We start from the raw sequence: 14,917 nt of genomic DNA, 5'->3' as shown, positions 1-14,917 counted from the left end.
ATTCGGATTTGGATTCGATCGGGTGGTAGCACTTTGGGATCCTTCTAGGGCCATCAAAATAGTCAGGCTTGAGCTTGGCTCGGCTCAAATCTAAATGTAAATGAGATCTCTTTACATCTGGCTCCAGAATTAATTTCAGAGTCGAGATTGATCGTGGTCGGGCTCGATCAAGTTCGGCTTGATATGACTTGTAGTAGGTATCAACCGTAGGATATTCATCTAACGGTAGAAATATATATATATACTAAGTTATGTTTCTTCCCCTGACTCCCTTCCCCTTCCTTCGCTCGACATCTCTCGCTCTTTTTGGCTTATTCTGTATCCTCTTCGGTATCCGCTCCAAATCCCTCCTCGCCGAGTTGCCGGCCACAGCTCCCATTCTCTCCGGTCGCTGGCCGACATACAACCCGTTATCCCTCCTCTCCCCTACCTCGTCGCCACCTCTCGATGCCGCGAGACAGAGACGAGCCTGCCGCCGTCCGCGTCTACACTGTATGCGACGAATCCAAGTAAGTCGAGTCTCAAAATCCCTTTCCTTCGGTCGAAGAGAAGAAACGAAGCTCTGATGTGCTGTAAAATTACTCTTTTATTTCTTTATATTTGATTCTCGATGGTTGATGGAAACAATTTATTTCTTTTGTTGTTTTCTGTTGCAGGTATTTGATCGTGAGAAACGTGCCCTCATTGGGATGCGGCGACGAGCTCATGAAGTTGTTCGGATCTTATGGACCTGTCGAAGAGTAAGTAGCTATTGAGCATCTTCTGTTTATAATATTAGTGTATGATCTTTGTTTAATAAAGTATTGAAATGTAATCTTGCTTATAGTCGCTTTGGTTGATCGTGCTAAATAATATAGTCAATGATCAAAGTCTGTAATTATTGTTGGTTAGTTTCTAATTAATATTATATGGACACTTTAATTTGCCCATTGTGAAACAGTGAATTCTAACTTCAAAATATCACATGGAGATGAAAAAGGGGCTTTTCAGAAATATAGTCTGTCCTAAGACATGGTCTCATGAAAAAATGACTGTCGCTGTACCTCCAAGGATCCAAGGTCCAGCCTAGCAGTGTCACACTATGTCGAGAACGAGAATGAACTGTATCTCTTTGGTAAATTTGAATAAAAAATAAAAGTCATGATCAAGGAAATAAGGAATAGACAGGAAGTGTTACATTAGGGAGACAATTTGAGGTAGATATTGGAGAGAGTTCAAAAGTTCAAATCCAATAGCGTAGGATCCTCTGTTATCTGTAAGACCAATGTTGAAAAGAGTTTCTAACGTCCTTGCAATGGGCGCATTGCAATTGATCTCCTGCTTAAATGTGCAGTTCTAACTTCTAAGTTCTAGTGACAGGCTAATAGGAGTTTTTCTCCAGTTGGTTTTCACTTATTTGTTTGCTTCTTTTTCAAATTCAAAGTTTTAGATTGTTGAGTTCGAAATGATTGCCAAGAGAAGGGTGAGAAATCTTCAAGCATAAATATGAACAATACTTTAATTATCCAATCAAACTGACCAAGATTTTTATATCTAAATAGGTAAGTTTTAAGGTAGAAGCCTGCCCCTTAGTAAGTTGTTTAGAACTGAGGACACATGGTGAATTTGGATTTGAATTAGGTCTATTACTAGTCTTCTTTGATAATACAGAGTAGGAGGAACTAATCAATGCGGGTTAGAACATCTCGGTTGTATGATCCATTGTCTAAGAAGGTGCTTACCAGCAGAAACGTAGTGTTTGAAGAAAACAGAAAATGGGAGTGGGATACCAGCTAGAAGAGAAAATATAGCTGATCTTGAGTGGGGTGATGATGAGAATGAAACACATGAGGCAGAAGTAGAAGAAAGGGAGGAAATAAATAGTGAAAGCAGTGGGGAAGTAGAGTGAGCAGTAAATGAAGAAAATCAAGCAACAGAGAATTCAACAGCAAGTCAGGTAAATGAAGAAGGAGCCGATATAAGAGGAAGGAGGGCTGCACAAGATCCTAATTGGATGAAGGACTACGTTACTGGGGAAGGACTATCTGAGGCAGAAAATGAGCTTAGCTGTTCAAGGTCAAAACTAGTAAGGTTTCTAGTTTCAACCTTGGTTCTGGGTCGTTCTTTTGTGAAAAGCATTATACTCAAACATTTTAGTTTTTGAAGGGATTGACATTGAAACTTACTTTAATTGAAAATAAAACTTCACATTACGCCAATATAGGGAACACAGATTCTTCCATCCTCTTGATGTATTCGTGTCGAGTACAATACTCTTTGCATATTTTTGGATATGTATTGGATAGTGTTTTTAAAGAAAACATACTTGACGTATAGGTAGTGTTTTGAAATAAAAAAACTGGATATGGATATAGATACAAGTCGCAAATATTTGTCTACCTTTCCAAACATGAATACAGATAGTAGATATTTGTCTACCTGCATACTATAATATAACTTAGTAAATAATAAACCCTACTCGACCCATTAAATAATTGGAGACGGTGATGGCATTTCAAGCTACGGTGGTGACTAGACCGCCTCCTTCCTGCAAAGCCATTTCCAAATCCCAACTCGAGCAGTCTCCTCCTCCACCTCCTCTTCTGCTATCTTCAATCACGCCAATTCTATCCCTTGTCGCGCTCTTCTCCACATCCAACTCCTATTGCGAGGTGAAGGCATTTGCCTTCTCCAAGGAGATCATCTCCTCGCTCACCAAGGCAAGTTCTCTTTTCTCTCTTCATTGCTAATCTTTGCTACTCATTTGACGAATTTCTATCATGAGTTTGCTTGAAGAGGGTATTTAGGACTTTGATATCCATTTCTTTATTTATTTATTTTTTTTGCATTGATTGTGAGAATTCTATTTTACGTCTATACCATGATTTACAAGATTGGCCGATCCTGATCTAGACCCGATCTAAACTCTCTCAATTTCTCTTTCACTCTTTCTCTCTCTTTCATTCTTTCTTTATCTTTTTCTCTCCTTACTATATAGTCATTGTTTTTCTTCTGGTGACGCAGATTTAATTTCGGTGAACTCTGATTTTTTAATTTTATCTTTATTTCTCAATTTTTTTTATTTCTTCCACTCTCCATCTTCTTTTGAACCTTGGATTTTCACACCTAGGCATCATATTTCCCTTCCATGAGCAGATAGGTTGCTTCACAAAAATATGATTGAGACACACATACAAATTCTCTAAAATATGATTAAGTTGGCAAATTCATATTGATATGTTATTGTGGCCAGCTTAATTAGTGCAGATGTATTTATTGATAATCAAACTTTCAGTATTTTGGACCTCTGTAGCGTTATGTCTAGTAGTTGCTGTAACTGATATATATAAATTTTCTTTTGATATCATCTTGCATTCCATGATTGAAGCACTTATATGAAAACTACATTAAACAATTTGGTTCGTATTCATATCTGTTTAAATAGTCCTTTACTTCCTGAGCATTATACTTTTTAATTAAAGATTTGGTTCATATTCGTATTTGGTTATATTTGAAGCCAATCAGACCTTATTTTTATTCAGTCTTCTCTTTTTGTCCCCGTAGCTAGGTAGATTCTCCTTCTTTTAAGGGCACTTAGAATTAAGGTTTCGACTTTACAATAGGTTGATCTATTGGTGGCTTTCTATTAAAACAGCAGTTATTTTTATATTATACCACTTCTTGTTGAATTAAGAGATTTAATCTTTCTTTCATCTCCTAGTAACTTGAAGTTTCTTTGAAGCAAATTTTATTTGCATCGATCAATGAAGCGCTGAATTCCGTAATTGGCCTCAACAGAATTAGCACAGTACTTTCCATATGGCTTGCATAATAGTATGCATGCCAACAACCACTAGTCTGAATGAGCTAAACAATGGGCAAAAATATAAAATGGCAATAGATAATAAGTAAATAGCAAAGACAGATCTGAAACACCAGTTTTCTTCATCCATCAGGTGGTAGATCCACCTGTATACATGAGAAACTTTATTGTAACAGCTAATTTCAAATATACTTTTCCACTATTGTTAGCATGACTGCTAACAAGGACTGCTAATACACAAGTTAATAATTTAGGAATCCAAAGGTAATCCCTAACTTATGATTATTGCCATCCATGAATAAGGTTCAAATGGTTAATTGGATGGATGGTTGGCGTCAATGAAGCATGCATATAATTACAGGATAATAATATGATACAGATTTGCTGATACAGCAAATTTTACAAACAAGTATACAATACATTTAAGATACATAGTTCATATATGTATATATTTATGTCAATACATAGAGGTGATCATCGGAAAGGCCGGACCAGGTTGAAATATTCTATCCTATTACTGTCCACTAGCCCATGAAATAACGGGGTGGGGTGGGGCTTCAGTCGAGTGTAATGGGTCAAGGTGTTGTTTGGTGGCAATAGGGAGTTCAAAGGCCTTGGGCATTCTCTCCTAACGGCATCGTCAACTTGATGAACCGGCGGGAGTCAATCCCTGTGGCTTGGATCTTGTGGAAGTCGAAGTCGCCGATGGACTTGAGGAGCTCAATCGAGTTTAGCTTGTGGCAGTCACAACGAGTGTCAAACTTGTGGAAATTGAAATTCTAGATGTAGCAAAGGTTGATGTCAGGATCGAAAAGTGTGAGCTTGATCTAGATAAGCTTGAGGTCATTGACATTGGACTTGAGAAGGTTGTAGCGATCGAACAAGGAGAGGAGAAAGGAGTGCTTCTTAGGGCAGAAGACAACACCGAGGTATTCAGTGTCCATGACAGCGAAGGGGAGCTGGTCGATAACGGACCAAATCAGGTCGAACTTGAACTTGAGGTTGTTGGCCCAAACAGACGGGATTTGGAAGGCATCCTCTTTAGATTCATATTGGTTTTGGATAATGATGAGGAGGGGTAACAAGAGTGGCAACCATAGTTTTCAATTTCGGCAGATCCCAAGTGGGATCGGCCGAAACGGATCGGGATCGGCTAGGCCTGACAGTAGCTATCGCTGCTGACAGCAGCCGAGGTAAAGAGGAAGAGAGAGTCGGGGGGAGAGAGAGAGTGTGTGTCTGAGTGAGGGAAAGAGAAAGGAAAAGATAAAAAGAAAGAGAGCGAAGGAAAGAGTGGGATAGGTTAGACTAATAGTTAGAGGGAGGAAGAGAGATTTTTACTTTTTAGGCTTTATATGTGAGTAATTATTATTTCTTATTTTTTTATAATTTTTAGAAATTTCTCAACATTTTAAAATAATATTTAGAATTTTATTTAATTAAAATAGTCTGATCTGATAAGGCGGCCGATACGACCGATATGCATCATTTTTCCGGACGGCCGATTTCGATCCCGATACCGATTTTTGGAACCTTGGTGGCGCAGTGATGCTTTCAAGGAGGAGAAAAAGTCGGGTCTTGTTAAGTTGCCACCTAGTGGGAGAAGTGGACATGCTACAGTATGGGTGAAAACAAAATGAATAAGGATTGGATAATGCTCAACTTACATCAGGATCCATATTAAACAAATACATATCAAATATAGATATAGATTGGGTAGGTACGGATTCAGATACAAATATTAAACGGATATAGATCAAATATGGACGGATCTTAAACAAATATAGATACAGATTGGCCAAATTATTGATTTTTTAGATATGATAGAAAACCCTTCGAAGTCATAGACCTTACTAGTTGATGTTCTTTGATGTCAGTTCATGGAATAAATCACTTAATTCTCTTTTTATTGTTCATCTCTATAACTTCCTTTTTTTTACTCACATGCACTTTTCCAGGTGCAAACCCATGGATGCGGAGGAATGCGAGCCTTACACTGATGTTTTCTTTATCAAATTTTCACAGGTCAGCAATGCAAGGTGATTGGTTTAATAAATGCTGTGAAAGGCATCAATTTGCATAATTCTTTTGTTTCTTGTTTATTACTCATCATGTGGCAATATGTTGAGATCTGGTTCTAAGAAATCAGTATGTGAACTGATTTTGCTTCATGCCAAAATCAGAAATTTCACTAGTTTAGATCAGGTTTGTTTTTTGCACTTGCTTGTCAACTGCTGAAATGAATATAGAGTGAAAACCTGGAAAGGAAGGGAAAACATGCTGGAAGTTTAGAATCTGTTCAATACCAATGTTGGATGCCTGTTTGAACAGCTTGTAACCTTTCATTTTCTGATACAATAGATACGATCTTCATAAGGTTCCTCTTCTGAATGATATTCATTGTGGTACTTAGGGATCAGATCTTCATCCACTGGAACCCAGGTGCCCAGATCAATCACTACGGAATAAATCGATCATAGATGACTAAACTTCTATAAGTCATTATAAGTTTTGTTTAAACCCATCGGAATCTCCTTTTTTGAGTATGTCTTCCATCTGTAGCAATAAAAGAAGAAAATAACTGTAAAACCCTTTCCGAGGTCTTGTAAACTTCTTTCTGTTTATTATCAAGGAGTATTTGGAAGCTATTCGGATGGGAAGGGGAGCCCTTTTTTCCCTATATTGTCTCCTACTTGTCTGATGTGGTGATGCATTTAATCTCTCTCACTATTAACATTTACTTTGATAATTTCATGTGATTCTTTTCTGCTCCTTTTTCACTTCTATTCTTTTTCCATCTCTTTAGGCATTAGAGCTTTGCAGTGAAGAATGTATGACCATTGTCCAGAAGTTTCTGAATTTCATTCATGTAGCTTGCTGCTTTTACTTCAAGTGGCTGTGTAATGAAGTTGTGTTCAACTCAAACTTAGCGTACTTGGCCTATAGATTCTTATTGAGTTCTAATTGGAGTATTCCATGATCTTTATCTGGTCCAAATATTTTAATATGATCATTTTGGATTGTAAGTGGGGCAAGCTTACTAATGTTCATGATAAATAAATTTGATGTGCCAAATTTCATTATTACAATATAAGTCCGTATGTAAATCCAAGATATGAGAATAAGTATAATCAAGGATGGTTGTACCACAGGCATGGATCGAGTCGACTACCGGCTCCGCAAGAGAGGGAGAGAAAAAGATAAAGGAGACTACTCATTTTTACCCTTCACAGCTCACCATCACTGCTCGGTGCTCACTATCATTGCTTGTCGCTGCTCACACTCGTGTCGGGTGCCCTAGCCTAAGGAGGAAGAAGGGGAGAGATAGGTGGGTCGAGTTGGGTCAGTTGATTAAAAACTTAAATTGCGGACCCCCTTTCTTCCTCCCTAGGATAGGGCACCCAATGTGGCAGCAAACAGTGATGGCGAGTGGCGACAGCAAGTTCAACAATGAGATCGATGGCAAGTGGCGAAGCTATTAGGAGGGATGCCGTGCGGCATCCCTTGTGCCACGTGCTAGTACGCTGTCGACATAGTAAGTGCCGGCCGGCACTGCCATTGTTGGGCATAATATATTGACAAAGGGTATGAGGACGGAAATCTATATGAATAGAAAAACAATAAAGAGCAATGGGCAGTGAGCAAAATAATTAATCAGAAATCATGTTTGGGTTTGAATTCCATAAGTAATATAATCTATTGGGTCTTTTTTTTATAATGATAGAGAAATGAAAAACACTTAGTTTTTAACACCCTTGAGGAAAAATGCACCTGATCATGTGGCTTTAGAAGCATGTGAACAAGCTTGTAATGAACTATGTGATCTTGCTCGTGAAGATACTGAAATTATTTATGAAGCTAGCAAATGGGGTCCTGAACTAGAGATCAGATTGATTTGGTAGATAAGCTAGATAAACAAAGTATATTACTTTCTGTAAACTTTAATATTTGACATAGAATAAGAAAATCTGACAAGTAAATGAAGTTGGATCTTTAAATAGCAAAGATAAGATGAGCGATCTAAAACTTTAACCAATTAAAGTTGCAAGCACAAAAGATGAGGATGGAAAACTTCAGTCGAATGTCTGGTATAAATGGACTATCAATTGAAGCAAGAATGTGAGAGCTTGGTTCCCCTATTTGAAAAATCTAAGGGGACATCATCTCCTACAGCTTAGTTCCCCTTCTGAATTGAGTGAGATCAACTTTCTTAAACATATCCCATTGTTGCAGTGCTTGAAGTACTTTGAAGTCCTAGAGAGACTATGTTAAAAGGAAAAGAAGAACAGATTGCAAAAAAAGGAGAAAACTTTAGTTGACCGATTAGTATAAAATAGAAACCATTAAAGCAATAATAAAAGATATCAGAAAAGAAGTGAACACCTTCCTTCTAAATTTGGGTTGAAATGATGTACAGTGAATGGGCTTTGAGAAGCTCTGAGCACTGAGCTTCTTATCAACCTTACCACATAGTGCAAATCAAGATGGCTTATATAGTAGGATATATTGTCCAGCTAAAAGCCGGAAGAGCCTAGTTTTTTCCTTATTATACTTGGTGGGAGAAAACTTGTCATTTTTTTCAAATTTTTAATAGACTATGTGAGGTTGAGAGAACAAGCTCGATACAAACCAGCTTGATCCAATTTGTAAGGTTTCTGGATAGATTGAGGACAAAAGTTTCGAGGGCTGTTCCGTCAGATCCACCCGTTGGATTCTCTTGAAATTTGGATATGTAATCGTCTTTAAGAAAATTCTAACGAAATCAAGATATCAAGGTCCAGCCGGTTAAATATAGAGATATAGATCAAACATTTACTGAAGATCGGAGATATGTTGTGGGCAGTAATGTGAATTGAAGGATAACTGAGGGAAGAGAACATGAGGGAGAGGAGGTTAGCCCTTTTAGACAAGGGTGATGTGAATGACGAGAGAGATTAGAAGCAAGACGAGACCGTTCCGATAAGAGATGCGGTGGTGGTTGACAAGAGGGAGGAGGGAGCTTTTGAGGCTAACGGCCAAGTTGATAGGGGAGAGAGTAGAGGGCGGCAAGGCTTGAGCCAAATAATTCTTGATGAATGCATAATTTCATTAGAGTTGCACTCCACATATATATAGACTAACTCTAAACTGACTCATACTAGTATTTGCCTTAAGGGCTTACTGGACTTAACAGAACTTATTTTAAGGGTTTACATGACTTAACTAAACCAATCTCTTTATCTTCCTCAGTTTAATTTTTGGTTTCACTACTGACAGAATCTGAATTTGAAGACACGTTGCGTACAAAAATTCTAGATCATAATGTCACTAATTTTCTCCAACTAGTCTCATAATATTTGAATGTTAGATGAATATTTTTTGAATATTTTTTGAAAACTGCGCAGAACTGGATTTAGCTAATTAAAAATTCTAACCTACTATGACTTTAACTTAATTATTTAAGTAGATAAGATAAAGAGATTCAATTCATTGAGCTCAATGTGATCCATCACGCTTATGACCACACTTATTCTCAAGGTGTCCATAATGGTTTTTAAACCTTTCGTAGTTGTCGAATCATTTCCTCTAACCTCTGAGTCAAGTCCAAGAGTGCAAGACTTATGGTTGAGGCTATGGCTGGCCAAGTGTAGCCCAAGGTGGCCCGTCTTGGTTGGTGCTCAATCACCGAGTCCAAAGTTGGGACTAAATGCACCCGCACTCCAAGGTAGACTCGAGTTTGGCCTAGGCCACGTGTGCAGGCTAGCTGGTTGGGGCTTTGGCACATTAGGGATCAAAGGAGGCGAGTGATTAGATCGAGAAAAGACCTTAGTAGGCAGTCATGACCATAGGAGCCGTTGAGGCATCAAATCCTTGAAGTCTTTCAAATCTTCAATGATTGGTGGCTCAGGTGGCAATTGGTGATGTGGTTCTTTCCCAAGGTGCGATTAGATATTCTGCCCATGGATCGCTCTCCTCAAAGTGGTGGATTACTGGTGTGGTTAGGAATGGCTCATAATTGGCCGACTCGGCTAGTGGTGGCCGCTCTTTGGCCTGTGGCTAGTTGATTGGTGGCGGTGGCATGCTAGTCTGGAAAGGTAGCAAGGGTGGTGGCATTCCACGGGCCACAACCAACACAGGATTTGCCATTGGGAAAATGGCTTGATCTGGGTTGATGGTGCCACTTGGTCGGGTCAGTGTGGCACTAAGGTGGGTTGAGTAGTCGATAATGGGTTCATGTGGGGCCACAAGAAGTCAACGCAACACTTCCATCATGGTTGCATGCAGCATTGCCATCATGTATGCCATACTCGCCATGAATTGCGATAGCTTCGCATGGTTTTCTAATGGATCTCGCGGACGAGGTGGAGATTGAGTCCTAAATAGTGCAGGTTGACTCATCTCTGTTGGTGACTCCAATAGTTGAGATGATTCTTTGATTTGTTGCACTATCGTGGATCTCGTAGTAATTAGGTCAAAATAGTTTCTGGATAGATTTAATGATGGACCTCTTGAGGGTTCCGTCAGATCCACCCGTTGGATTCTTTTGAAATTTGGATATATTGTTGCACTTGAAGAGAGCTCTTCAACAAATTTAAGATATCAAGGTTTTTGTAATTAGATCTAGAGATATAAATTAATTAATGGCTGAAGGTCAAAGATGTGTTTTGGGCAGTAATGCAAATTGAAGGATAACCGAGAGAAAGAAGATATGAGGGAGAAGAAGCCAGCCCTTAGGGATAAGGCTGGTGTGGCTGACGACGGATATTATAAGCAAGAGGAGATTGTTTCGACAGGAGAGGTAGCGGTGGTTGATAAGAGAGAGGAGGGAGATGTTGAGGCCGACGGCTAAGTTGAGATAGGAGAGAGTAGAAGGCAACAAGGCTTGAGCCAAATAATTCTTGATGAATACATAACTCAATTAGGGCTGCACTCCACATATATATATATATATAGAGGCTAATCCTAAACTGACTTGTACTAGTATTTGCCTTAAGAGCTTACTTGACTTAACTAGAACTTGTTTCAAAAACTTACTTGACTTTACTAGAACTTGCCTTAAGGGCGAAATAGTCTCCGTAACTTTCTCAGATTAATTCTCTAGTTTACTAGAATACAAAAGTTTTAGATCACGATGCTACCAATCTTCTCCACCTAGTTTCATAATATTGGACGTCAAATGAATATCTTTTGAATATTTTTTAGAAACTATGCAGTACTAGATTTAGCTAATTAAATAAATTTTAATCTACTAGGACTCTGACTAAATTATATAAGCACATACATGGGAGTTGAGAGAAATCTACTTAAAATTACATCATTTGAGCTTTTTCCTATATTGCAACACTTGTTTGCCCTCTTTTATGTAATCGTGTCCAACAATGGCCTTATCACCATCAACGTGAACTTACGTGCCAGTGGCATGGCCTTGCGTCACTAGCACGTATTTAACATATTTTTTAATAAAATATTTAGAATATTTAAAAGTGTTTTTGGGTCTTTGGCATATCAAATTTTGAAAGAATTTTTTTTCTGCATATTTGCTAATAAATTCCACTTTTACTAAACAACTTTATGACAAATAATGTCTTTTCTTTGTAAATGTAGTAATAACCAAACAAAAAGGATTAATAAAAAGCTAAAAATAGGAGTCTTTTAGTAATAAGATTAGAAACTAGGTGGTGACATGCAAAAAAATCCGCCCTAAAAAAAGAACACTTGAACTCCCTTATTTGTTTAATCCAATGAACTTAATTTAATGATTTCTGCCTTAGCTTTTCGAATCATTCTTTTGAATATATGTATTAAAACCTACATTAGAGCCTTTTATCTTTAAATTATTTTTGTAAATGACTTATTTTATTAAAGATATAACAATAGTCAAAAATAAATATTATTTAACACATAATATGATTGAATATATTTATTTATAATATATTAATGATTGAACACTGTATAATATAATTGAATACATAATTGCATTCAATACATAATATTAATTGATAAATAATTTAATATTTAAAACTAATATCTAGTTGAACGTAGAATCACAGGGAGGATTAAAAATTTTATTTGCCAGCACAAGAATAATACGATAATGTTGCGTTAAATACTATCTATTGAAGTATTGATAATCTTCAATTTTATTGATGATGATGACTCTATTTGCCGACACAAGAATAATGTTAAAATTATTTGATGATGATCAATGAAAATAAGAAAAAGTTAAAAAAAATAGGCTCCACATTGGCACAGGTCAACACACACCCATTCCGGACTGGCCCGGCACATAGCCATGTCAACCGGCACACATCCATGCTTGTTGGCATGACTCAGCACGGGGGTATGCCACTAGCACACCCTAGCTAGGTGCCGTGCCACCACTGGCCGGCACATCCATCCTTGATCATGCCTATTGATCACTTTTGTATGCTAGCATGATTTAGTTGCGATTTAAGTTGTTTTGAGTCAACAATTTAGTATTTTGTTAGACGTTAAGGGTACCCATGTGGGAGGTCTCGTTAAAGAGTTCTCACATACCTAACATAAAAATGGACTATCTCTTGTAGTTGTAATACTACTCATAATTTTGTTTTCAAGGGATAAATAAATAGAAGAGCTTTCCCCTTTTTCGTTTGAAGCATATATTGGTGAAAAACTGATATCCACTGATTCTAATGAATCAGAGTGAGTCTGATTTTTCTCTCTTTTCTCATTTTTACTATCTTATTTTTTTGGGATGATTCCACTTAAATCTTCTAAACTATTATTGTTTTACACATGCACTCTCTGAATTTTTTTATTATTCACATATATTTTCTAAACTAAGTAAAATATTTATAAATACTCCTTTGAATTAAGAAAAAAAGTAACCATACAGATCTCTAAATCAAAAAACTTTTTGGATCATGTGGTATATACAGTGGAAAAAAAAAATTTCAGAGAGCATCTACAAAAAATAATAATAGTTCACAAGGTTTAAGTGGAATCATCCCTTTTTTTTTCCTACAGCCCTGTTTTTTGTAGAAACAATCATCTGATCTCCTTTTTGGCTCTAAAACCTAAATATAAGCATCAAACTTTAAGCCTAAACCTTAATCCTTGAGCCCTGCTATTATCTAAACCAAACCCTGACTTAACCCTAACTTAAAGTTTAGGGTTTTAGGGTTTCAAACTTAAGCCCTGTTCCCCGTCAAATTTAATCATAGAGCTACCCAATCTTTGTGATAAAGATAGAACTACCCTATCAGAACACCTAGACCTCATTAACACTGAATGAATTGCTGAAAATTCTTGAACTTGATCAAAACTCATATTGGAACTGAAATTAGATGATTTTTGTGCCAAAGCTATATGGTCCTACATTATATTTCCTTTGGAATTGTATACCCTATTTCCAAGTAAAGATAGTTTGAACATCGTCACCTTTCCGCTGTAGGTTTGCAAAGAGAAAACTGGATGAGTCTGTATTTCTCGGTAACCGTCTTCAGGTATCATATGCACTTCAGTTCGAGAGTCTTTTGGATACAAAGGAGAAATTAGAGGCTAGGAGAAAAGAAGTACTCTGCCGAATAAAATGTGAGTGTATACTTTGTTATTAGTTCTTGGTTCCTTTATTAATATCACCTGATCAACTTCCATATGAGGGTCTGGCATCTTTTTAATAACTTAAAATCCAAGAAGTGCTCTTTTTACTTCTTGGATGTCTTGGGTTTAATCCTAATGCTTATATTTCGTCAGCTGCAGTTGGAAGAAAAGAAGGGTCAACGTCTCAGCAGTGGTCACCTCAGGTTTCATCACAGGGAGGTCCAGATGTCCATATAAGCTCCATGAAGAGGTAAACTTATAAAATTACTGGAGAGTTTGTCAAGGAGGGGATCGTATGTAGTTTTGCATTTATACTAGACTGTCATTATAAACTTATAAGGAGGCACCATGACTGGCGCTTATAGGTAGTCAACACTTGGTAGATTTTTGCTGTCCATGCTCATATCCTTTGAATATTTACTCATCATAATTTGTTAATGATGCCTCCTCTTCTCTCCAGGGACTATCTCATGGCAAGCCGAAGTCATGTTGATCAATCTTTTACCAGTCATGTGTCCTCCAATAAGGTAAATTTTCTTTTCTGCATTTAGGATGGGAAATGATTGGTTGAATGATATGAAGTCATAGTATTCGTATATTGACCCTTCAATTAACAGAATCGTAATGTCTTGGGAATTGATAACAGCATCTCTCATTTCTTGTATGAAATGCAGGATTATTTTCCATTACCATCGATGAATGAGACAGTAAAATTGGTCAGAGAGAAGCTTGACAAGGTGAGAGATGCTCCCTATTCTTTCCTTTTGTAGCCAAAATGTATGCTTCTTCCTAAAACCTGATTTGGAAATACCAGATACAATCTTCTTCTGGGAATTCAGAAGTACAAGTAGCCGCGAAGAAATCCAGGGTGGACAACCGAAGAAGAATATGATGTTATATAAGCATCGCAAACATGCAGTAGAATTCTGTGCTCTCTCTGTATATCGTCTACAAAATGTCTAGATGTACAGCGGTCATTACTATTGCCATATTTTAGGCAATTTTGTTTTTGTATAAAGCCTCATTTCTTTATAGCAATCTTGTTGTAATGAAGTGTTTGCAGCCCTATCTTTGTCTCATGCAATGGAGGAAACAAGAAAAGGAGTGAAGGTAATAATATCATGGATGCATTGACTATTTCTTGTTACTTCTTATGGAACATTGAATGTTTAAACTCCGACCTTCCTTAGATCTAATTTTGTTTGTTTATTTGTTTGTTTTCTCTGCAGAAGTTGATGAACAAAAACAGAATTTGCTAATTTACGTAACCGCATCTGAACTTTTCCAACTGCCATCTAAATCTTGACTCGCAGAACCATTATGGTTAATTTTTGAAGAAATATTAATAAAATATTTCTATGTGGGTGTTGAAGTTAACAAATGTATGTAAATAACAAAAAAAGTACTTTCTTAAAATTAGAGTGTAAAAATCTCTGTCAATTGATTTTTCTTGGATAAAAAGGAATTCATCCAAACTAGGTTTTTGTTAATAAAATGTTGAACTATTTAATATTTTTTGAAAGGTAAGATGTTGAATAGTTTAGTCTTTAATAA

General features: G+C 37.1%; 1 protein-coding gene across 2 annotated transcripts; it reads left to right on the top strand.

The window, feature by feature from the left end:
- The first annotated feature begins 271 nt into the window (after positions 1–271).
- Positions 272–14,500, top strand: LOC140788062 (uncharacterized). 2 transcript variants are annotated; one of them, XM_073137168.1, is made up of 8 exons: positions 272–509; positions 657–740; positions 5,758–5,838; positions 13,215–13,354; positions 13,517–13,613; positions 13,824–13,890; positions 14,038–14,100; positions 14,178–14,500. In XM_073137168.1, exons 1-8 carry the CDS (start codon positions 448–450, stop codon positions 14,253–14,255), a joined length of 672 nt encoding a protein of 223 aa, XP_072993269.1. In that variant the 5' UTR covers positions 272–447; the 3' UTR covers positions 14,256–14,500. The 2 variants fall into 2 exon arrangements, with proteins under 2 accessions (XP_072993269.1, XP_072993270.1); XM_073137169.1 differs by having other exon boundaries at positions 276–509; positions 13,523–13,613.
- Positions 14,501–14,917: the final 417 nt, after the last annotated feature.

This window comes from Typha latifolia, chromosome 5 (genome assembly GCF_019914945.1).
Source record: "Typha latifolia isolate L0001 chromosome 5, TyphaL0001v2, whole genome shotgun sequence".
NCBI lineage: Eukaryota > Viridiplantae > Streptophyta > Magnoliopsida > Poales > Typhaceae > Typha > Typha latifolia.
This window is presented reverse-complemented; position numbering and strand designations above follow the sequence as displayed.

Coding starts and splice junctions, on each gene's coding strand:
- LOC140788062 (XM_073137168.1), top strand. CDS start 448: ATGCCGCGAGACAGAGACGAGCCTGCCGCCGTCCGCGTCTACACTGTA. Junction 5,839..13,214: donor TCACAGGTCAGCAATGCAAG/GTGATTGGTTTA, acceptor TTTCCGCTGTAG/GTTTGCAAAGAGAAAACTGG. Junction 13,891..14,037: donor GTCATGTGTCCTCCAATAAG/GTAAATTTTCTT, acceptor TATGAAATGCAG/GATTATTTTCCATTACCATC.